The sequence below is a fragment of the Myxine glutinosa genome, chromosome 4 (assembly GCF_964187855.1).
Source record: "Myxine glutinosa chromosome 4, kmMyxGlut1.1, whole genome shotgun sequence".
Classification (NCBI taxonomy): Eukaryota; Metazoa; Chordata; class Myxini; order Myxiniformes; family Myxinidae; genus Myxine; species Myxine glutinosa.
Window position 1 is genome coordinate 137,639,185 of NC_136264.1, and position 26,376 is coordinate 137,665,560.

The following is a 26,376-nucleotide window of genomic DNA, read 5'->3' on the forward strand; positions in this document are numbered from 1 at the left end:
TCTCAGCAACCGCTGGTCGGATTGACAGGAAATTTTCATCAAATGATCGGCTAGGATCGTAGAATTTTTGAATGATAATGATGACGTCATAGGTCACGTGGTATGGGCGCCATCTTGTAAAACACCTTCAACTTTGCCCCTCTGTATCTCCGAAACGGCTCAATGGAAAAATTTGAGGAATGGCTCATTCTAAAGAACTCTGCAATGGGAACAAAAAACATGTGTATTGAGTATATCAAAAATGCTAACGTTAAGAGGTTAGAATTCGTCAAACACAGTTTTTCTCCCCCGAAAAAGAGATTTTCCCCCCAGATGCTTAGTTAAAAAAAACTCAGAATGCGAAAATTTTCGAAGTCATACGTCACATGGTTCGGCCGCCATCTTGTTTTCCGTGAAAAAACACAAAAAACCCTTTTTCTCCGCAACGGCTGAACGGATCGAGCCCAAACTTGGCATGCGTATTCGGATACCCATGACAAACAAAAAAGTCAGCGAGCGCGACGTCATCCGACACGTGGTTTCAGAGTTATGACGTTTTCAAATCTCAAACTAGAAATGGAATCACCTCCATAATTTGTGGAGGTATCGAGTGGAAACTTTACACAAATGTTCCTCATGGGGGGATGTTTAATCGTTACTTGAGACGTTTTTTTAAGTCACATGGTTTGGCCGCAATAAATAATGGAAGTTAAATTTTAAAAAGCTTGTAACTCTTGAACCACTGCATGGATCGACTTGAATTTTTAATACAATGTAGCTCTCATCGGGTGGAACAAGTGTGCAAAATTTGAAGATGATTGGATGTACGGTCGCGAAGCTAAAGTCTTTATTGTTGAAAGAAGAACAAACACAACATTTTGTCATCCCAGGTCACATTTCCCAGTGTTATTGCCATTTTCAGTTTTAATTTCCTTTAAAAAACATTTTCTCTGCAATAATAGGGCCGATTGAGATACAATTTTCACCATAGGAGGGACTCGGTCTGTAGAATATTTTAATGGTAATTATCACGTTGCAGGTTACGTGGTTCGGCCGCCATCTTGTTTTTCGTGAAAACACGAAAACCGCTTTTTCTCTGCAACGGCTGAACAGATCGAGGCCAAACTTTGCAAGCAGAATCGCATACCCATGACGAACAAAAAAGTCAGCGAGGGCGACATCATCCGACACATGGTTTCAGAGTTATGACGTTTTTAAGCATGAACCTTTAAAACCTAGCTCCTCCCTCATTTTTGATCCAATCGAGGAGAAAATTCACAGATCTGTTCAGCATGTCAGTCTACTAAAATGTCATTTTAGAATTTGCGAAAGGTCACGTGGTTTGGCAGATATCGTTAATTAAACGAAATTTTTTTTTAATGGATATCTCTTGAATCGCTTTATTGATCGACGTGAAACTTCATACTGTAGTAGAAGTCATGAAGAGTAACAAGTGTGCAAAATTTCAAGATGATTGGATGTACGGTCGCGAAGCTATAAGTCTTTATTGTTGAAAGAAGAAGAAACACACCATATTGTACTGCCAGGCCACGTCTCACAGTGAGTGCTATTGCCATTTTAAGTTTTAATTTCCTTTAAAAAACATTTTCTCTGCAATAATAGGGCCGATTGAGATAAAATTTTCACCATAGGAGGTACTCGGTCTGTAGAATATTTTAATGGTAAATATGACGTCGTAGGTCACGTGGTTCGGCAGCCATATTGTTTTTCGTGAAAACACGAAAACCGCTTTTTCTCTGCAACGGCTGAACAGATCGAGGCCAAACTTTGCAAGCGGCATCGCATACTCATGACGAACAAAAAAGTCAACGAGCACCACATCATCCGACACATGGTTTCAGAGTTATGACGTTTTTAAGCATGAACCTTTAAAACCTAGCTCCTCCCTCATTTTTGATCCAATCGAGGAGAAAATTCACAGATCTGTTCAGCATGTCAGTCTACTAAAATGTCATTTTAGAATTTGCGATAGGTCACGTGGTTTGGCAGATATCGTTAATTAAACGAAAATATATATTTTTAAATGGACATCTCTTGAATCGCTTTATTGATCGACGTGAAACTTCATACTGTAGTAGAAGTCATGAAGAGTAACAAGTGTGCAAAATTTCAAGATGATTGGATGTACGGTCGCGAAGCTATAAGTCTTTATTGTTGAAAGAAGAAGAAACACACAATTTTGTCCTGCCAGGCCACGTCTCACAGTGCTATTGCCATTTTAAGTTTTAATTTCCTTTAAAAAACATTTTCTCTGCAATAATAGGGCCGATTGAGATAAAATTTTCACCATAGGAGGGACTCGGTCTGTAGAATATTTTAATGGTAAATACAGTGGCCAAATACAGTGGCCAAGAATAATGAAACAGATTTGCTCAAATTCTGACTATTCTGACTAGTTCTCAGACTCAAATGGCAGTTCTCGCGCGGAACGCGCCGCCGGTAATATATGATAATTTATGCAGCACGACATGGTCATCACGGGGAACAAGGCGCCTTTGCGGCGCAAAACGGCTCTCTCAGGGTCAAACTCGGTATCGTTGTCAGCGCACGGTAAAGCCCTGCAAGAAAAAGTTTATTTTGTAAAAATCGAGCCACGCGTTCAAAATATATGACTGGTTATGTTCGCCAGCACGTCTCTGATCGAATCGGCTCGAGTTAAAACAAACACATCTGTTGTCGGGTCCGTCTGCGACAACCATTGGGCCTAGAATGCTGGGACTGGTCTCGTTGGATAGGCCTGGATCAGATCTAGAAACGCTGGAAGCTGCACCTCTCTGTGATAATCTTGTGGACCGCGAGAAGAGATCGTGCGACACCATCGCAACTGCTTCCAGCACTTCCGCATTTGACCATTTCATGAACACCATACGCCCCGCCCATCAAAGCGCGTACGTAATACACGAAAATACAGTGGCCCATTTGCGCATGCACAAACATCCATCCACATATTACGTAAGCGTGCACATGTGACCTTCCAATTCAGCGCTACCATTTGCGCATGCGCCGAAGTCTTTCAGGGCATCAAATCAACACCAGAACAGCGCATTTGCGCATGAGGGCGATCCGGCTGTGTCCCATCCACATATTACGTACGCGTGCACACGTGACCTTGCGCTCCAGCGCTACCATTTGCGCATGCGCGATTTTTTCAGCGTTTTAAGTGCTTCGTCGCACCACCTGCGCATGCGCATGGTTGACGGGATTGATGCATTAGAATGTTTGGTGCTGTGCGAGAAGGAAATGGCTGTCATGGTTGCAATTGGTCTTGAAATTTGCGCAATTAAATGCACTACACGATGCCGTTTATTTCGTCAAAATCCATCCAGCCGATCTGAAGTTATATGAAGAAATGCATTTACGTCGTGACGTCATCACGCGATTTTCGAATGCAGACGTCTTTACGGAAATTAAATAAAGATGGCAATCAAAATGCATCATGTCCGCGATCTGCGCATGCGCGGTTTTCTCAGCCGCTTTTCAGTGGCATCGCAGTGCAGCCCATCTGCGCATGCGCCAGCTATTGAAAATTGGGTCGCCACGGCAAAATCCAAGATGGCCACCACCATGTATGTCTGAACCTTGCAACCTGCATATCTTGAAAAATAAGCAAAGTAGCAACTTCTAATTTGGTGTGTGGGTGTATCTAGGCACAAGGAAGAACGCTATCGAAAATTGGGTCGCCACGTCAAAATCCAAGATGGCCGCCACCATATATATGTCTGACCTTGCAACCTGCATATCTTGAAAAATAAGCATGTGTGTGTGTAGGTGGGATGTGTGTGTGTGTGGGGGTGGAGGGATGTGTGTGTGTGTGTGTGTGTGTGTGTAGGGGGGATGTGTGTGTGGGTGTGGGGGGAGGGATGTGTGTGTGTGTTGGGGGGGGGGGGAGGGATGTGTGTGTGTGTGTGTGTGTGTGGGTGTGTGTGTGTGTTTGGAGGGGTGCGCGTGTGGGGGGAGGGGTGTGGGTGTGTGTGTGGGAGGGGGTAGGGGGGATGTGTGTGTGTGTGTGGGGGGAGGGGTGTGTGTGTGTGTGTGTGTGTGTGTGTGTGTGTGTGTGTAGGGGGGATGTGTGTGTGTGTGTGGGGGGAGGGATGTGTGTGTGTGTTGGGGGGGGGAGGGATGTGTGTGTGTGTGTGTGTGTGTGTGTGTGTTTGGAGGGGTGCGCGTGTGGGGGGAGGGGTGTGGGTGTGTGTGTGGGAGGGGGTAGGGGGGATGTGTGTGTGTGTGTGTGTGTGTGTGTGTGTGTGTGTGTGTGTGTGTGTGTGTGTGTGTCGGGGTTGTATCCAAGGGGGTTGTGTCAAAGCATGTCCAATGAAAGTGGGGTTGTATCACAAGTGGGGTTGTATCAAAAGTGGGGTTGTATCAACAGTGGGGTTGCATCAAAAGTGGGTGCGAGTAAACCGGTCATCACTGCCAGCAGTTTTAAAGTGGCAGTTCTAGTTATTATTATTTTTTCTTTACTGAATCGAGGCTCGTGAAAGAGCTGACAACCGCGAGGGAAAGACAGTACAGGGGAACCACGAGGGAAAGACAAAGACAGCACATGGGGACCACGAGGGAAAGACAGCACAGGGGGACCACGAGGGAAAGACAGTACAGGGGGACCACGAGGGAAAGACAAAGACAGCACATGGGGACTGTGAGGGAAAGACAGTACAGGGGGACCACGAGGGAAAGACAAAGACAGTACAGGGGGACCACGAGGGAAAGACAAAGACAGTACAGGGGGACCACGAGGGAAAGACAAAGACAGCACATGGGGACCGCGAGGGAAAGACAGCACATGGGGACCACGAGGGAAAGACAGCACAGGGGGACCGCGAGGGAAAGACAGCACATGGGGACCGTGAGGGAAAGACAGCACATGGGGACCACGAGGGAAAGACAGCACAGGGGGACCGCAAGGGAAAGACAGCACATGGGGACCGCGAGGGAAAGACAGCACATGGGGACCACGAGGGAAAGACAGCACAGGGGGACCGCGAGGGAAAGACAGCACATGGGGACCGCGAGGGAAAGACAGCACAGGGGGACCGCGAGGGAAAGACAGCACATGGGGACCGCGAGGGAAAGACAGCACATGGGGACCGCGAGGGAAAGACAGCACAGGGGGACCGCGAGGGAAAGACAGCACAGGGGGACCGCGAGGGAAAGACAGCACAGGGGGACCGCGTGGGAAAGACGGCACATGGGGACCATGAGGGAAAGACAGCACATGGGAACCACGAGGGAAAGACAGCACAGGGGGACCGCGAGGGAAAGACAGCACATGGGGACCGTGAGGGAAAGACAGCACATGGGGACCGCGAGGGAAAGACAGCACATGGGGACCGTGAGGGAAAGACAGCACATGGGGACCGCGAGGGAAAGACAGTACAGGGGGACCACGAGGGAAAGACAGCACATGGGGACCACGAGGGAAAGACCAACATGCTTTGTTATGTCTGGCTTTTTGTACTATTAGAATGAAGATCTAGTTTGTTCCCTATGAAGGCTCGTGTCTATGTGTCTGCGGATAGCTAGAGCAATGGGTGAAGTGAAGGGAATGTTGATCGAGTTGAGTGAGGTTTGCTAACCGCCATGGGAAGCAAGGAAAAGCTGACATTTCAGGCGTGAACACTTCGTCAGAGAAAATGAGCAAATCCTCCTTCATACTTTGTGAATGTGTGTGCATGATGGGCAAATTTGCCACTGACATGTTCTAGGTTGCCACATGTAACACTGATCCTGTTTCCCTCTTCCCCATTTCCTGTTTATCATTATTTCACTCATTAAAACGGCGATTCCACATTGCCCTGGGAGCCAATACTGGTCCTGAGGGACGCGTAGGTGTGTTAATCCGTGCTCAGCTGGATTAGCTGTGCCCTCATCCCACCATTTCAAAAGGAAAGGTTGAGGTCGGAGCCCAAGACCATCAGAAAATCAGGGAAAAAACCTGAGGAGAACCAGTGAGGAATGCAGAACATGTAGGGAATGAAATGTAGAGTTAAGCCACAGTCACCTAGTGGCTGAGTGTAGTTTTGACCGGACCAGCACTGTCCCAGTGGAGTGATGATAAAGAGAACCCTTCAAGCTTGAGCACACGAGGCAGTACCATTTTGCATCTCAATAGAGTTTTTAACGTTTATTTTCTACCTGTGATTCTGCTTTCTTGCTTTGCTTTCCCTCCTTCCACTTTATCCCTCTGGTTGTTATTAGTCCCCTACCGGTGTACACCGGAGGGGACTATAGGTTTGCACGCCGTCCCTCCATCTGTCCGTCAGTCAGTGAGTCAGTCAGTGAGTCAGTCAGTGAGTCAGTCCGTCCGTCCGTCACACAAAGAACAGTTTTCCGGACTTTTTTTATAAACGCTTAATGCTAATGATTTCAAACTTGGTACATGGTTTGCACATGATAAGTTACAGATCAAGTTCGAACTTCGCGACGTTTCGATCATTTTTGACAAAGTTATGGCACTTTGAACTTTGGTAATTCCCCCAACAGTTTTCCAGACGACAGACTGCCGGTAGGGGACACGTATTGCAGCGCAATACTCAGAATACTTGTTGGATCTGAGACTGGAGTGGGGCAGTATGTTATGAGGGGCCATACACAAAATATCTGATGCTGTGGGGTCGGGTCGGTTGGGGCGCGTCTCCCTCAGCATCACAGAGAGTCATGGGGGCATGGCGAGGGGTAGAAGAAAGGTGTTGGAGTCTCTGGTGGGAGGAGGGCATGGAAAGGAGTCAGGGTCACAGTCCCATTACACTACCTTCATCCTCATGGGTGCAGACATCTTGGATTTCCCTTCACCACGGCAGGACATTTCAATTAAGATCAATGATCTTGCGTTCGCTTGAAGTCGTCCAACAATGGTAGGGCTGCTGTTTACAGAATTGGTTCGAGACTATGGGAGGGCATTTCGAAAAAGAATGAAGCAGGAAGTTAAACTCGAAGTTTGGAAAATTTGGAGGGGTGCTGAAGGGCAACACCAAATCTTTGACTGTGATGTCAGATTCCATTGATAAAAAACAAACTTTCAGAATGGTAGCTGATTGAAATTAAAGTGACATTTCTCTCATTCACTGAGTCACAGTGAATGAGAGAGGTGACGTGTCACAGGAGGAGGGGGCTGGGGGGAGGGGAGGAGTTGGGAGAGGAATACCAAAAAAAGAGTCATGCATGTTGTGTACGGCCCCTTAGATTGTTTGTATTTTATGTCCCTCCTGTGTTGAGGTTCCAATGGTTTTGTAACTGTGTGAACGTGGTAATTTATTATTATTATTATTATTAATTATTATTATTATTATATATTCATGTTCTCTTCTCTACCTACCCTGTCACATGTCCCTTATATTCATCTTCTCTACCTACCATGCCCCGTGATTTACTACCACTAGACAACAACGGCACTCGGTAGAGCGCATATCTCCGCCAGGCTGAACAGTTTATGTTTTCGATCCCACTGATAGGCCGGATCTGGATTTGGACCTGAACCAAAATCAAATCGGCTTGTTCTTGTCACTTACCCAACTCATCCACACAGTTTTGTCATATTACTTATCCATAACTTTTTGAAATATCGTGAAATTTGAATATCGTTTTTGGCCCCATCTCTCAATGGTGCTGATTCACTTAGAAATTAAAAAAATTCTCTAATATGGATCAATATTGAATCAAACCAAAATCGAATTAATTCGTCCTCGTCAGACAAAGCCTGGTATTGGCTTAACGGTTAGGGTGCGGGCTTGGGATCCTAGGATCCTTGGCCCAAATCCCGGTCGATCGCTGAATTAACGCCAAGGGGGTTGACTCAGCCTGTCATCCTTCCGAGGTCTGCAAATTGAGCACCAGTTCACTGGTAATTCCCTGTGTGTCGCAAAAGTCGACTAACGGGGTTGGCGGCAGGAAGGGCATCCGGCCAAAAAACATTGCTTCAAAAAGGGGACCATGGTACCCGAAAAACGCCAAACCCTGCTCTACGGGGAAAAATGGCCTCTAAAGGTGGTTCGTCCTTGTCAGACACCCAACATCTTCACCAAATTTCGTCTGAATCCGTCCACAACTTCATGAGATATCCTGCTCACAGGCAACGAGACAGACAGACAAACAGACAGACAAAAGTGAAAACATAACTTTGTCCACCTTAGGTGGCAGAGGTAATAATGACAATGATATAAAAACCTGAAAAGAAAGAAAGAGCAGTTAAACTAAAATATGCAAGAAGGGGAAAAAAACCATAATGAAAATCAGAGCTTGTTGCAATAATTATGGACCACACGTTGGAGCACACGCACACATCCATTTTGATGTTAGGGTCTCAGAACATTACCCATGATGCACTGCTCCTTGGTTCAAACCCATAATACTGCTGAGTTATCAATTGTGCCTAATGTCTTGCTTCATGTAAATGTGTAGTGATATTTCTTGCTGTTCTTGCCTTTCATGTAGTACAAGTTCCTTTGCATGCCTTGTATAAAAAACCACCTTTTAGAGGCCATTTTTCCCCGCAAGCGGGGGTTGGCCTTTTTCGGGAACTGTGGTTGTTGTTGTTTTTCGGTCCCCTTTTTGAAGCAATGTTTTACGGCCGGATGCCCTTCCTGACGCCAACCCTTTTTGCCGACCCTAACCCTAACAACTCTGTGTCCTTTCCTCCTGACAAGGTGGAAAAGTTTCTGTCAACCCTCGACCCTGATTCTGCAACTGGACCTGACGGCATCAGCCCACGGGTCCTAAAATCCTGTTCTTCCACTCTTTCACTCCCTCTCTCTGTTCTCTTCACCCTCTCTTTTGCTCAAGGTCAACTGCCATCTGCTTGGAAATCTGCCAACATCACCGCTTTGCACAAAAAAGGTGCAAAAACAGATCCTAGCAACTACAGACCAATCAGCCTTCTCCCAATTATCAGCAAAGTCATGGAATCCATCATTGCTTCAGATATGAAATCTTTCCTCTTCTCTAATGGCTTGATCTCTGATCATCAATTTGGTTTCAGACCTGGTCACTCTACTCTGGACATGCTGCTACTGCTTTCTCAACAATGGATGGAGGTCCTCAATGCCAAACAGGAAATTAGAGCTGTCTCCTTGCCACTTTTCACAACATTTCACAACAATCCACAACATTTTCAATATATTTGCCACTTTTACACACATTTTACAAGATATTTGCCACTTTTACACACATTTTCCAATAGATTTGCCACTTTTACACACATTTTACAAGAGCTGTAATTAGAATTAGAGAAGGGGAGAGGGCCTTGTACGATGTATTATAAATACAAATGGTCAGTTTGTTTGCTGTAAGTATGGAAATGTATTGCAGCTCCGAAGCCACAATTGGGTTCTTACTGGTGAACAAGAGAGAAACAGATCACACTAAAATATACTATGCAGACAGAAATTTACTTCTCTCTAGGAGTAATGAAGGAATACATATGGTGAGTGAAATCCACAGCAAATGAGGCTTCCTGTTCCACTAGCAAATGTGTAATCAAAAGTGAAATCTCAAGCAGATAAAGTACAGGTATAAAAAAAACAACAGGTCAAAGGGCAAACATGATCAGAGGAGAAAAAAAATATTATAATGACAGAAAATAAACTATGGAGTAAATGTCTCGATGCATCTTGGAACAATGACCCACTGAGATGTAGATCAGCCAGCAATTTGGAGCGACCAAAATATATGACCGAGCAGGGAAAGGGGAGAGGAAGAGGTGGGGAGGTCACTGCTCCAAATTATTTCCACAGAGGGGTCACTGATAAAACATTCAGGTCAAAGTACTGGAATTCCACACCTACCACACCACAGTGCTCCAGGTGATGGTGGTCCAAAGAGGGAAATGCTGCAGGCATTGTAATATTGTTTCATCAAACCAAGTTTCATCCAAATCCATCCACAACTTTTTGAGATATCGTGCTATATATAGTACTAGCAGCAGTACCCGGCATTGCCGGGCGGGGGAGGGGAGGGAAGGGGGAAGGGGAGGGAAGGGGGAAGGGGAGGGTAGGGGAACGGGGGGGAGGGGAGGAGAGGGGGGGAGGGGAGAAGAGGGGGGGAGGGGAGGAGAGGGGGGGGAGGGGAGGAGAGGGGGGGGAGGGGGAGGGGGAGGGATGGGAGGGGGAGAGGAGTGGGAGGGGAGGGGGAGAGGAGTGGGAGGGGGAGGGGGAGGGGGAGGGGGTGGGGTGGGGCAGAAAGGAAGGGGTAGGGGGGAAAGGGAGGGGCATGGGGGAAAGGGGGGGGGATGGGGAAGGGGTAGGGTGGAAAGGAAGGGGTAGGGGGGAAAGGGAGGGGCATGGGGGAAAGGGAGGGGGAGGGGAGGGGAAAGGGGAGGGGAGGGGAAGGGGAGGGGGGAAGGGGAGAGGGTAGGGTGGAGGGGGAAGGGTAGGGGAGGGGGAGGGGGGGAAGGGAGGGGGAGGAGGGAAGGGGGGAGGAGGGAAGGGGAGGAGAGGGATATAGATGGTTACTGGCAATTGATCACATCCACAAATGATGTAATCCACACAATTTATGTACTTTACATAACGTTAATAGGAATACATGGCCGTGTAGATGGGAAATACAGTTTGTTTGAAATAAATCACAAATATCAGATGAAAGTGAAAAAAAACCTATGTGGTGTGAATGGCAATGTTCCTCGCTGAAATGTGAAAAATCAGAATTACGTGCGAACGCATAACTGTGAGATTATGGCGGCAAAGTTGGAACATCACGTGATCGCTCTGAGCGAATCAGCGCGCTGCTCTGCGACCAGCTCAGATGCCGTGTATTATATTCCTCGCTGAAATGCGCTGAGGTAAAAATGTGGTAAAAAAATATTATGAAATAATTTTTTTTTAGGTCGGCCGTGTTCTTCCCAGGCTCAATGGCTATGTCTATGCCAAATATGAAGCACGTGAGCCTCTCCGTTTAGGAGTCTATCGGTAACATTACACACACACACACACACACACACACACACACACACACACACACACACACACACACACACACACACACACACACACACACACACACACACACACACACACACACACAAACTGTGTTTTATATATATATATTTTTTGCCCTTTCACTCAATGGTGAAGAATCACTATAAAAATTCTGATCCGAATGCAGATCTTCACCAAAATCTAGTCATTTCATCCTTATAACTTATGCAACCTCTCCACCAAATTTCGTCCAAATCCGTCCATAATTTTTGAGATATTATTTCAGACAGACAGACTGACAAACTGACAAACAGACAGACTGACAAACAGGCACACAGACACGCAGACACACAGACAGGCAGACAGGCAGACAGGCAGACAGGGGGGAAAGCCAAACCTCCATGCACCTTCAGTGGTAAAGGTAAAAATTCTGGCATGCTTTTTCTGGAATGTCCATAAAGAAAGTCCTGGACAAGTGGGATAACCACCGTTCATCAAAAAAGTCACCTGTGAGAAGAAACCACTTGCAAGTCTCCTACCCACCCTCGAGGAGGGGATGGGGGTGGAATTATTTTGTGCCCATGACCTGACCCTGGGTATCCCCTACAGCATGAATGCAACATTTGATGTAGATCAGCCAAGCCGTTTTAGGTTCTGTAACAGTTAGACAGATATAACCACATAAAGAGTTGCCAAATTTTAGCATGATGCTGAGTCACATGTGATGACAACTGCAAGCCTGGGGTGCGTTCCTTTAGCAAGTGGCTTGATTGTTATCCCTTTCTAATGTCCAGTTGTTCCGTATCAACCGATTTGCAAGTCACTTGCCTAGCCATTCAGCAAGCGGAGCAAGCAATTAGGGGAGGTGCTTCACAATGTTAACAAAAATGGCTGCCAAAGACAGATTCAAAATGATACTACTGTAGCGGTTACCTTATTTGCATGTCACGGTTAACTTATTCGCATGTGACGGTTACCTTATGTTTGGTCATAATCCACGTGCACGGGCCTGTGGGGCTTTTGGTTGTGTGGAAGTGACGCACGCGCGGTTGTGGAGCCATGCCCTCCGAAGAGGGTTTTGGTTTTATAAAAGCTGTACCACTTCCGTTCACGTTTAGTGTGCTGGAGATTTCTGTACGAATAAACGAGCTTCGAACCCTACGAAATGGCCTCGTTCTCTCGCCTTCCGCGACTCCTAAACTGGTGACCCCGGCTGGCCCCGAACGGATTCGGGGGTTGCAAACGAACACGGCAAGCGCGCCCTGGCCAGGGAAGCCACCTAAACTGGTGACCCCGGCTTCTCCCGAACGGATGCGGGCGCGGTTTTGAACGCAGTTTCGATCGAACTGCCGGAGTTTCGGAAACGACGAGCGGCCATGTGGTTCGCGCACCGCGCTCGGCTCCTCCTCTACGACCAGAGGGGTGAGCCTGCTCCAGGACCCTCTGAAGGAACGCAGTTATGAGATGTGGGTGGCACTGCTGCTCATCTCTTGCGCGCGCACTGACGGTGGCACGGCTGCTTTGTTACCTTCGCGCGCACTGCTGCTCGCAACTCGCGAAAACTCTACAGCTACAGCTCGCGTGTCGAAAACTGCAACTCGCGCAACTACTACTCCTACTCTGCATCCTCGGGAGGCCCGCGAGGAACCTCGGCAGCCTCCCCCGAGGCCTTGACCAGCCCCTCGGTCGGCTCAACCCCACGGCGGTGTTTTTTCGCGCGTACCGAGGCCGAGCACTGCTCGAGCGCGCCTGCGAACTACGTACATGCCCGTGGGAGTGCATTCTGGGGGGGGGGGGGGGGGGGCGCATGTAGCGGTTACCTTATTCGCATGTCGCGGTTAACTTATTCACATGTGACAGTTACCTTATGTTTGGTCATAATCCACGTGCACGGGCCTGTGGGGCTTTTGGTTGTGTGGAAGTGACGCACGCGCGGTTCTGGAGCCACGCCCTCCGAAGAGGGTTTTGGCTTTATAAAAGCTGTACCACTTCCGTTCGCGTTTAGTGTGCTGGAGATTTCTGTACGAATAAACGAGCTTCGAACCCTACGAAATGGCCTCGTTCTCTCGCCTTCCGCGACTCCTAAACTACAACCAATGAAATGTTCAGAAGCATACCCCTGGTACTGTATATATACCAGTATACTCATAATAGTATGGAAACATGCATTTCATACTTTTATTGTTATTTCGACTTTTCCTCTTAATTATTTAATACATAAAATAATTATAAACATTCAAAACCCTTCCACCCTCTCCCCAAAACGCACAGTGGTAGGTCTATAGATAAGCTTGAAGGAGACTCCTCCTGACTCCATATATAAATTTGTTTGGGGAAGTTGTCACAAGAGGATTGAGTAAACCTGAAAACCATGGCCTGGTGGGCATTATTTGCTCAAATACCACGATAGCGTAGTTTACTTTGAACCCCCAGGGGCCGCAATGTTGATAAGCAATCTCCTTGCTGAGTGTGTGTGTGTGTGTGTGTGTGTGTGTGTGTGTGTGTGTGTGTGTGTGTGTGTGTGTGTGTGTGTGTGTGTGTGTGTAAAAAAAGGAGCAAAGATCCCGGCCTTATGGATAGGTTCTCATTCTCTCAATTCCTTGACGTCTACGATGTACTTTACAACTTGTAATACCAATTCCCACCAGGTGGCGCTATTTGAAAACATTTATACAGGGAAAACTGTGGTCCTCCCATCCACCAACCTGAACCCCTGAAGCTATTAATTTTTTTCAGCACCTAAAATCTTCCCAAGCAGACCCTGATTACAACCACTAGCTTTCTACTCATTGTGTCTTTTTTTTTCTTTCTTTTTTTTTGTATACTGAATCGAGGCTCGTGAAAGAGCTCGTGAAAGAGGCTCGTGAAAGAGTCTTTCCGTTCAGGAGTGCATAGAAGTAAAACAAACATACAAGTGGTATATGACATTATAGTATGATAATTCCCCCACTTCCATGATGTTTTTCATGCAGAGAATGAATATTTTATTAAGACTTGTAATACCACCTTACACCAGCAATGGCGCTATACTATTCCCTTTGACAAAGATAATATTTACTTCCTGCCATCACCTTCCTGCCCCATCCCCCAACCAGAACCCCCAGCGGTTATTTGTTATCACCCAAAACCTTTCTGTTTGCACCCTAAGTATAATCAACCGTTTTCCTCTCCTTCTGTCCAGCAGTTTAGGAATGCATAGAAGTAAAAAAACAAGGAAGCTCACAAACACACAAACAAATGAAATATCACTCATGGAGCGACACTTGGCAAACAGAACAAAGTGGAACGGCACTCAGTAGGGCATCCTTTTAACCTCAAACATAGTTGGTGGTTGAATTCAGTTGGCCGATATGAAAATCCTATTCAAATTTCAAGTCAATCAGATGAAAATTGAGGCTTTTAGACATTTGAAAAAAATGGTTGACTTTTGGCCTACGTTGACCTTTTGGCCTACGCTGATCTCAAAAATAGTTGGTGGTTGAATTCAGTACGCTGATATGTAAATTTCAAGTCAATAGGATGAAAATTGAGGATTTTTGAAATTTGAAATGGTTGTTGGCCTTTGGCCTATGTTGACCTTTTGGCCTATGCTGATCTGAAAAATAGTTGGTGGTTGAATTCAGTTTGCCGATATGTATATCTGATTCAAATTTCAAGTCAATCAGATGAAAATTGAGGATTTTAGAAATGTGAAAAAAGTGGTTGACCTATGGCCTATGTTGACCTTTTGACCTTTTCATCTCAAAAAAAATATAGGATTTTGTCAGACCACGAACTCTACCATTTGGTGAAGTTTCGTGAAGATCGGTTTAAAATTGTGACCTGTAGGCAAGTATAAGTGAGCGGACAAACAAACAAACACACACACACACACACACAAACACACACACACACACACACACACACACACACACACACACACACACACACACACACACACACACACACACACACACACACACACACACACACACACACACACACACACAAACCGGAGTGATCAACATACTTGCAAATTTTTTTATTTTTTTTGCCAAGTAACAAACAGACACCTATCAAATTATACACAGTATGTATGACTTTCCCTGTTTTTAAGCCTGAGTACATTTTCTCTCTGCAGTAGTGAAAGGCTGCAGGCAAGCAGTGTTCTGTTGAAACAGCTGCTTCCCATTACATGTCAATAGAGTTCAGCCTCCTCCATACCGGCCTGGTCAACTGAATGAAAATGTTTCTTTCATTAGCATTTCATGCAGAAGCTTTACCCACTTAACAACTGTTTAATGCATATGCAACATATTATACAGCAAGGAAAATGTCTTCGTTCCAAAATGTTTTCCTCTGATATTTGTGTGTTGTTCTATTTATTTATTTACTTTCTGCGCATTGTTGGCCTGTATCATTATTGTGATTCTGATGGTACCACACACAAGGGTAAAAATGGGTGGTTTGCAATTGCTTTCCCAACAGTACTTTGAGCAGGAATTTGAAATGTTGCCATGGTGCCAGCGTTATCTTGCCCCCTCTTTGTGAAGGACACCGTAGAATCTTTACTGGCCATTAACTAATGCAGGAGACAGGTCACCAGTTCAACATCCATCCGAGGGACGGCACACACATTGATGACTCAGCCTGCCTGTGAAACACCCAAATGACTTGTTGTAGCTGGGTCGGGATTCAAACCCAGACGAGACGGCACAGATGTGAGTGTGCGTAGCTATAGGCCATGTTGTCAGCCCTTATAATGTCTTTTATCATTACTTTTTATTATGAGTTCGACTTTTAAAGTTCTCTCTCAAAATCCTTCATCATAATGTCTTAATATAAATAAGTTCACATATAGTAATAATAAAGTAATAATAAAAATGCACAATAGTGTATATACTAAATTGCACTTTATGAAATAATACTCCCAAAATCCAGGACCACTGCTCACCTCCACTCATTTGCTCCTCTTTTTTTCCCCACATTGTCGAAACAACTTCCACAGTCTCTTCAGTCTCATTCTTCCCTCCAGGTCTTCAAAACAGCTGTTCACCCCCATCTCACATCATCCCCCATCCAAAACCATGATCTTTTCTACCCCAGTACAACCTCCCACCCCCAAACCCACCTCCTTCCAAATTTCCAATTTTCTTCCTGAGAGTTTCCTTCCGTATCCATAACGTCCACCCCGTGTGTTCAACCTACCCCTCATTCCTTCCCACATCCATTGTTTGTCCAAGTCTCCCTTTTTATTTTGTCCTTCGACTCTGCTGTTTTTGGTGTCCCCCAACTCTCTTCTGTCGTTTTTTTTGTTTTCTTGCATCCTGAGTCGTTCAGTGTTCTAGTTTTCTGTTCTAGCTGTTCCATGAGCCCTGTATTTATTTTTCCCCTTTTTCATGTTTTTTTCATTTGGATGAATTAGCATTGGCATTGTTGCCTTGGCACTGTTTGTTGTCTCATTCATCCATCATGTCCTCGTTTTGATGGATGGTTTATGGATCTTTTGGGCTACCACTTAGCTCTAAGTTTGGATTTAAACTGTGTTGGGGTTGTTTATTGGATTTAAAATTTTATATTGCTTTTGGATTTTCAACCTCCAGAAACGCATTGAAAAGCCCACTTTAAAAAATATATATACACAAAAATTAACCGTTTTTTTTTTAGTTGAAATGCCACTCAGATTCATTTGGATTGATTGATAGAAGACTTTCAACTCGTTTTACATCTGCATAAAACAAGTGTGATAATATATTTACATACAGATAGTGGACAAAAATTTTTAAACACCTGGGTAAATAAGGGACACAAAGCAAAGGCTTCCACACAGGTGTGGCCCATGTGTTAAGAACAGCACTCGGTAGAGCGCATACCTCCGCCAGGCTGAACACTTTACGGTTTGTATCCCACCGATAGGTCGAATCTGGATCCGGATCTGAACCAGAAGCCAATCCACCAAGTTTTGTAATAATTCATCCACAACTTTTAAAAATATCGTGCTACATATCGCTTTTTGGTCTTATCACTCAATCGTGATGAATCACTTAAAAAATTAAAAATTTCTCGTATCTGTATCCGGATTTGGATCTGCACAAAAATCGAATCGATTCGTCCTTGTCGCATACCCAACCTGTTCAACAAGTTTTGTCCGAATCCGTCCCCAACTTTTTGAGATATCATGCTATATATCAGTTTTAGCCCAATCACTCAGTAGTGAAGAATCACTTAAAAAAATTCTGTGATCCGTATCTTGACCCAATTCTCACCAAAACTGGATCAATTGTTTTGTATCACACACCCAATCTGTCCACCAAGTCTCATCTGAATCCGTCCACAACGTTTTTGAGGGATCCTGTTCACAAACGGACAAACGAAAAATCACTCATAGAGTGCAATTGGCAAAAGAGAACAAAGTAGAATGGCACTCAGTCGAGCATCCTTTCGACCTCAAAAATAATTGGTGGTTGAATTCAGTGACCTGATATGCAGATCGTCTTCACATTTTAAGTTAATCGGATGAAAATTGAGAATTTTAGAAATATGGCCTATGTTGACCTTTTTGCCATTGTTGACCTCAAAAAAATAGTTGGTGGTTGAATTCAGTTAGCCGATATGAAAATCCTATTCAAATTTCAAAGCAATCGGATGAAAATTGTGGATTTTAGGTGTTTGAAAAGAGTGCTTGACCTTTGGCCTATGTTGACCTTGTGACCGGTTAATCTCAAAAATAGTTGGTGGTTGAATTCAGTTAGCTGATATGAAAATCCCATACACATTTCAAGTCAATCGGATGAAAATTGAAGATTTTGGAAATTTGTAAAAAAAAAAACGTGGTTGACCTTTGGTCTATGTTGACCTTGTGACCTATGTTGATCTAAAAAAAATAGGTGGTGGTTGAATTTAGTTAGCTAATATGAAAATCCTATTCAAAGTTCAAGTCAATCAGATGAAAATTGAGGATTTTAGAAATTTGAAATTGTTGTTGACTTTTGGCCTATGTTGACCTTTTGGCCTATGCTGATCTCAAAAATAGTTGGTAGTTGAAAAATAGATGGTGAGCCGATATGTAAATCCTTTTCAAATTTCAAGTCAATCGGATGAAAATTGAGGATTTTAGTAATTTGAAAAAAGTGTTTTGTTGACCTTTTGGCCTATGCTGATCTCAAAATAGTTGGTAGTTGAATTCAGTAAGGTGATATGTAAATCCTATTCAAATTTCAAGACAATCAGATGAAATTGAGGATTTTAGCAATCAATTAAATTTCAATTTGAAAAAAGTGGTTGACCTGCGGCCTATGTTGACCTTTTGTTGACCTTTTGGTCAACAAAGGTCTTTTGTTGACCTTTGTTGACCTTTTGGCCTACGCTGATCTCAAAATAGTTGGTAGTTGAATTCAGTAAGGTGATATGTAAATCCTATTCAAATTTCAAGACAATCAGATGAAATTGAGGATTTTAGCAATCAATTAAATTTCAATTTGAAAAAAGTGGTTGACCTGCGGCCTATGTTGACCTTTTGTTGACCTTTTGGTCAACAAAGGTCTTTTGTTGACCTTTGTTGACCTTTTGTTGACCTATGTTGACCTTTTGGCCTCCGCTGCTCTCAAAAATAGTTCGTGGTTGAATTCAGTTCGCCGATATGTAAATCCTATTCAAATTTCAAATCAATTGGATTAAAATTGAGGATTTTAGAAAAATCTGAAAGTGGTTGACCTATGGCCTATGTTGACCTTTTGACCTCAAAAAATTAGAGGATTTTGTCAGACCACGAACCCTACCATTTGGTGAAGTTTCGTGAAGATCGGTATAAAATTGTGACCTGTAGGCAAGTATAAGTGAGCAGACAGACAAACACACACACACAAACCAGATCGATCAACATACTTACAAAAAAATTTTTTTTGCCCAAGTTACAAATACACAGGGGTAAAAACATAACCACCATCCACCTCCAGTGGCAGAGGTAATTAAGCAAATAACATCCCAGTATGCTTCCGGTCCTGTATAAAAATGCTGCACAGGCCTGGTTGCCTGTAATAGCTAGCGAGCATGACTGCAAGAGCAGACCCCACCTCCCCAACCCCTCCCCCCCAATCCCCCACCCACAGAACACGTGTGGTCACCCAATGGTTTGATTTGATGAGCATGAAACTGATGTTTAATATCCATATGTCATGGCCTTCTCAGTGACCAGATCTGAACCCAATCAAGCATTTATGGGACATTCTGGAATGATGCCTGAGACGGCGTTTTCCATCTCCATCAAACAGTTGTGGGGTGATTGACTTTCTCATGGAAGAATGCTGCCGCATCCCTCCTGCACAATTCCAGACTCTATGCCACGGCTCGTACAGGCCACAAGTCCGCACGAGGTGGCCCAACGCCCGATTAAGTGACTTTACATTGGTGTTTCCATTTTTTTTGTCCACTACCCGTCGGTCAAAACAGCAAACATCTGAAAAGAAATTTACACATAATTATCTCACACAATAATTCTACAAGTTAAAGCTGTTTTTAAATATTTTTTTCACAAGTTTATTGCAAAATTTTAATTTGATTCTAAATTTGATACCAAAGAATGATCATTATGCAATAAATTGAGCCATTTAAAATTGCTATTATTGATAATTGGTTCACGAGTTATCAAGTGACCACTATATTCGTCATGTGTGTGCGTCTGTCTCTGTGTATGTCTGTCTGTCCGCAGCATAACTACCCGATGATATCATCCGATCTTGATGAAACTTGGGTGGGAGGTTGATATCATGATCTAGTTGTGTCCGACGTAGAGTGGGCGTATTGCGCCCATTGTGGGGGTAATCGAGTTCAAGCTACATCTTCTCCGAGGGAGTTGGTGGAATCTGACAGGGGTTTCGGTATTTGGTTAGGCCAATGTCACGTGTCTAGCCACACGGAGCTCGATTTTTCATTTTTTAAATTATATATATATATATATATATTTCTTATTTCTTATTTATTAATAATTATTTGTTTATTTATTTATTAATTATTAATAATTATTTATTTATTTATTTATTTATTCACCGAATTTTCGGTATTGTGTAGCTAACTAACCTCATAACTGATTATACATTATTTTCTATCTCATTTCAAGGTCAGCAACCTTCGTTTTGACATTTCCGGGGCTGGCCTGTCCGGGCCTGTTTCGGTTATCTCATAATCCGTCCTTTGTCATTGAATACCGTTCGCTCGTGAACCATCGTCGTCTCCTGACTTGTTATATCATTAATATTAAGTCTCCTAAAAATCACAAAGCTGTACACTTGATTTCCATGCCGTAAGCAATGCTAAAGCTTACGGAAGCTTACTGAAAAGCAGGAAGGATATGTCATGCTGAACACATGAGAGTTAAACTGTGCATGACCCAACATGTTTTTTGGCTTTGAACACTTGTCACTTTTTGTTAATACCAACACAACCAACCTTCAGGTACAAGTTTACTTTGAGACACAGAGAGAAGCTGTTCAACTAATCATACTTACACATCCGCATTGTATTTGCATTGTAATTACGTACTCTGCTAACAAAGTAAGGATTTCCTTTTCCTATGATGTAAATGGAATCATACTGGTTGATTTATTGGGAACTAGGTACCATCAAATAACATTTTATAATTAACACTCATACATGTCCAATGACTGTGTACCCTGAGTAACTTAACTTCCATTCTGCATACATAATATATGTACTTTAATGCAATTGGTAACATTACCGACAAATAATTCAACTTCGAAGGCATTGCGCTGTCGGGCCCAAGCGCAAGCTCAGCTCTGCCCCTCTCCCCGCCAAGGGGGGCACCCGACGTACGAAGTCCAATCAGCCAGAGCACTTTGTTCTTGTTTTAGCATCAATTTGATTAAGAATTGTCATCTACGATTGTGAGATTGTCACACCAACTTTAGGGGCAACTGGCCCCGGGGTATGAAATTGTATAACAAACAAAAACGAGCATGGCACACTTGTGGCGGTGGCAAATACACACACACACACACACAGACAGACACAGACACACACACACACACACAGACACACACACACACACACACACACACAGACACACAGACACACACACACCATTACAAAACACACCTGGTCACAAGTGGGCCTCACTGACCGGGTCGACTTCAGCATAATCTCATTTCGGCCCTTCAACCTCGATACGGTCAGCTAAGGTGGTGGGCCAGCAGGGACACATACACCTCCACACGCAGCAACTACACTTGGATGTGTATGTACCCCTACCCCCAGTCAGTGAGAACATGAACTACAACCACAAAACAACAGCTTCCACTCCCAGAATCCACAGCACTGAAAAAAACATTGTGGAACAACCAACCAACCACCTACCCTTATAACATTCACCATTCAACAACAAAACACACACACATAAACCACCCACACAACTGACCAAACACCCACCTTTACAACATATACCATTCAACAGCAAAACACATGTAACAACACACACACTCATGCAAAGACACACTCATAATAATACACACACAACCAACCAGCTAGCCTCATAACATACACTACTCAAAACAAGAAACATAAACTCATCTCCATTTCTCTGCCACCATCAGTCACTACATTTCAAGGCAGTTTGGGCCACTCTCTCACACATCTTCCTTCTTTCTGTCCCACACACTCCAAGTCGAGAAAGAAATGAGCAAGAGGAATTGGCAATAGACACTCCATGCACCCCACCTCAAATGGCTAACAAGAAACTCGCCAACCCTTCTCCCAACACTCTACCTCCAGCTCACTGTACTTTCCTCTCTTCCTCTCGTGCACCTCCTGCATGTTCTCTTCCCAACGTACTGACAATTCCTCCAAGATGATCTGCCATGTTGTACGATATCTCAAAAAGTTATGGACGGATTTGGACGAAACTTGTTGGACAGGTTGTGTGTCTGACAAGGACGAAATGATTAGATTTTGGTGAAGATTCGGATCCGGATAGTAGAATTTTTAAGTGATTCTTCACCATTGAGTGATATGGCCAACCAGGTGGAGGTATGCTCTCTGAGTGCCGTTCTAGTTAGTAAATAATGAGATGGCTTTGTGATCACCGATACCTTTTCCTGATAAAGTTACATACAATGTGACAGAACTTTTGGGATGGTTCTCCTAATCAAGGATTTTCCATTCCAGTTAACTCGGTGATTCCACAAATTTATTTTGTAGGCCTCAATTTTTGTGATTACTAAATCATCGGCCATTGTGTAAATCGTTGCTTGTATGTGCTACGCCGTTACATTTTCTTTTGAAGCCTCAAAAGCTGGGACTAATGAAAGTGACGTCATGTGTCACAGGATACACAAGAGGTCGGGAGCTCACACAACCGCAGAGGTCAGCCATTTGTGGCCGCCACAGACCAGGATGCAGCCCAACAGATCGTCAATGCACAATACAACACTCCCATCAGCCTGTACTCGAGCCCCAATATTGATGACGTCATACAGGGGCAGCATGGAAGTCCGAACTCAGAAAAAAATGTTCATATCAGCCCCAGCGTGAGTCCTAACCTGCTCAAGTGAGTATTGAAATTGTCTTTTACTCGATAAGTTCTATGAAAAGTTAAACTTTGCCTTTTTTTTTCCTATGGTTAATCATTTGTGTTTAATTCAAACTGTCCCACTTTTTGTTTTTCCAAACTTCTAGTAAAACAATCAATTCCCATCCAATAAACCTCACCCGAGTCTGACATGTTGATTATGACTCATAATTGCATGTGCAAATTCGAGAGTTCTAAATCTTAAAAATGAATAACAAATAGAAATATTTTGTATGTTTGTTGTCGCTTTGTTTTGTTGCTAGGTTACGAGCTTGTCATTTTGTTTTTAATTTTGTGTGCACACACTGTCAGGGTAGTTTATTAAAACGAGTTTACCCTATTTGTTTTTACATTGACTTGTGATACACGACGGAGGATGTCCAGTCTGGCTTTGGAGGCCACCTTTGAAATGTGGCTTGCCCAAAAGAGATCATAGCTGAGAGTGAGACCCAAGAGGGTGATTGAATGAACCTCTTGATATGTGATATATCATGTAGTGACATGATAAAGCAGTATAAAGAGGAAAATTTCAAACACAATGGCAGGAGAGGTCAACTGGCTGCAAGCTTGTCTCTTTTTTATGTGAGAAGACAAGACTCCAAGTCTAAATAGAGCAAAAGTTGTTGTTGTTGTTGTTGTTGTTGTTGTTGTATAGCCCCGGACAGTTCTGTCGAACAAGCCCGCGGCATGGAGACAGCTGATCGATATCGCAGGAGCGACCCAGAGATCCCCCATATCCAGGATGGTCTACGCCCTCCTCCCCCCTCCCCCCCCAGCCCCCAAATGAAAGGAAATATATAACCATAAATTGTCGTTCATTAGCCTGGTGTTGGCGTAGCGGTTAGGGTGCCGGCTTGGGATCCTATGATCCTGGGTTCAAATCCTGGTTGATCGCTGAATTAACGCCAAGGGGGTTGACTCAGCCTGTCATCCTTCCGAAGTCGGCAAATTGAGTACAAGTTCACTGGTAATTCCCTGTGTGTCGCAAGCGGCGACTAACAGGGTTGGCGGCAGGAAGGGCACCTGGCCATAAAACATTGATTCAAAAAGGGGACCACGGTGCCTGAAAAAGACCAACCCCTGCTCTGCGGGGAAAAATGGTTCAAATTGTCTTTCATGGTGTTCCTTAAGAGGGATTTTAAGTATCCTGCTCATCAGTAATCATAGATATAAGAGATCTCAAAGTCAGGGTTCTCGCAAGTCTATGGTTTCATTGCGGAAGTCTATGTTCTCATTGCGGAAGTCTATGGTCTCATTGCGGAAGTCTATGGTCTCATTGCGGAAGTCTATGGTCTCATTGCGGAAGTCTATGGTCTCATTGTGGAAGTCTATGGTCTCATTGCGGAGTACAACACAGCAAAAAAATCTTCAAATTTACGGGAGGATTCGTGTTATGTAAATGTGGACGTGGCCATAAGCTCCTTTCCTTGAAAATTTATGTAAAACTGAAAATAATAACAAAATATAGTGGAGTGTTGAATTGGTCGCCCATCATTGTCAAAGATGGCTGTTCACATGAATAATGTGAACTACCAGGTTAGTTTGTACAGTGTAGAAACTGCTGCCCAGACAGCAACGACCCTCCAAGGTAGCAATCAATGCAACATGGTGTCAAGGAGCCTTGCTACCTGCAGTCGAGGTAGGAATTTGGAACTTAGCCAAGGTGCCAGCAATAAGTCACCAACTCTTAGCGAAGCAGACGATGAGATATTTAACAGCCAATAGCAATTGCTTACAGATGTGACAGTCAGTTTAACATATTCTCCAAAGGAGCCTTCTTCTGGGGCTTTTGTTTGGTACAATTAAAAAGAAGTGAGGAAAAAAAAACTGTTGGTTTGAAAATTATCACTCCTACCATAAAAATGTGCACAATGGCTTGCATAGTTTCTTTTTAATGCTATACACGTACTTTATAACATTTTGTGCAGGTCCTAGTCAATCATAACTTTGATTTTTCACATTCCTTATGTATTGAAACTTGCTGCAGTGATTAAGAGAGACATTTTAAAAATACACTTCTGCACTATCTTTTGCTCCTTGTGATAAGTTCTTCTTCTTCGTTCATGTGCAGTATGTCATTGAAAGTTTGCCTCAACGTTTTGCTGGGGGCGTGGCTGTGAACCTATGCTATCCCATATATTGTTCAGGACAAGCTTCGCCAACGAAAGAAACCTTGTAGGTTAGAGCAGGGATTTTGGAACTATTAACCAGGTTGCTAGTGACAGGTCGCCAACTATTCGTGTAGGACATCATGGGATGTTTGGCCTCCACTTCTTCTTTTTCTTCTTCATTCGCATACAGCACAAGGCTGCAGGGTAGCATCATTGTCTCAGGGTGTGGCTTTGCCCTTTTCTAGCTAGGGCAGGAGTTTGTAAGTTGGCCATGGCGCTTGTCATAGATCGCCTATTTTTTGCGCAGAACACCATGGAATCTTTAACCTCCAGCAACTAATGCTGGCAGATGGGGTACCCGTCATAATATCCCTCCAAGGGATGCAGTACACAATGATGAATCACCCTGCCTGTGAAACACCACATTGACAGTTTATCGCTGGGCCAAGTTAAGTTGTAATTCCTTGAAATACACTTTTTAAATTGGGAACATTGTTCTCTTGGGAGCTTCTGTTTTGCAGGTTTGATGTGTCCTTCTCTTTATTTGTCACAATTCCACATATCCCTGAACCATGCAATTGTGTTCCCATGTACAACTCCTTGACTGTCTGACAGCTGTGCTATTGCAGTATGGGTGGTTGTCACAGGAGAGGGTTAATGGTGAATCTGCATTCCATGGCTTCTGTCTGATAGCTTAAAGATAAGTCACCAAACATAGTTGCAGGGCTTGGTCCCCTGCCAAGCCTTGGCCTAAAATTCCACCCTTCTACGGTTACGCCTATACTTTCTGCCTCTGCATTCATTTAAATCACTTCAATGCACCATTTCACATGAACACTAATTTGTATGAAATCCTGATCACTAATCCCTATACTGTGTCCCAACAGGCCAGAAGGATTGAAGCCCGCATCGAGGCGGTCTGGTGAAGTAGACACAGGATCAGCTGTTTATAAGATGCTCCAAGAACCACAGGAAGTGGAGTCACAGCCAAAACAGTCCTCGTCCTTTCGTTTTCTCCAGGATATGTTGGATGCCGAATCCAATGGTGAGGGTTGGATTATTCTACCCATGATGAAATTCTTTTCTGCATTCCTTAGCGTCTTTGAAACGTTTGCATACACTGGGTAGGAAATGTATCCAGCATTTCATGAGTTACGAATAGACTTGCGGCAGGAGTCCAACCTCCAGAATATTCCCAATAGTGCTAAAATAATGTAACTGCAGGCATCACCTATTTTGTCATTGCTTAGAATCCAATTGAAAGAAGTAGCTTAAAATACATTCATAACATGACCACAATTAACAGGTTCCCTGGTTTTCACGGAATGCCTTTGTCGAACCAGTCACAAAACATCTTTTTGATTTTGCAGGAGCTTTGGTCACTGATCTCATGCAGATGTTGCACAGTTTATCCTGTTGTACAGTTCCGTTTATTCTCAGCTTTAGATCAACAGCTTTCATAACTAAAGAAAGAAGAGAGAGGGTAAAAATGAGGATAGAAAAGAAGGGGTATTTTTGCAAATATATACTATATTTAGATACTGTAAAAAAAAAAAAAAAAAAAAAAATTTTTTTTCATTTTTATGAACGATTTTCCATAATAGTTACACTCTGGAATTATTTTGTAGCCGTTTATTTATCATTAGTGCTGTACACCACGCATTCATTGTAGTGGACTAGCAGGAGTACCCGGCGTTGTCCGATGATGTTCTAATCCTGTCGGCATTTTGAAAAAATCCATTTGGTTTTTTTTTCTATTTTTTATGGTAGTCAGGGCCCTTAGGGATATTTTGGGGCC

At 43.8% G+C, this 26,376-nt stretch overlaps 1 protein-coding gene across 1 annotated transcript in view; it reads left to right on the forward strand.

Moving 5' to 3' along the window:
- Window positions 1–26,376, forward strand: part of LOC137425303 (PDZ and LIM domain protein 3) — a gene marked incomplete at its 5' end in the record, with an annotated part of 119,052 nt that overhangs the window by 75,851 nt on the left and 16,825 nt on the right. Inside the window, 2 exon segments of the mRNA XM_078776521.1 lie at window positions 22,226–22,446; window positions 25,466–25,623. Coding sequence (XP_078632647.1) covers window positions 22,226–22,446; window positions 25,466–25,623 — 379 coding nt within the window.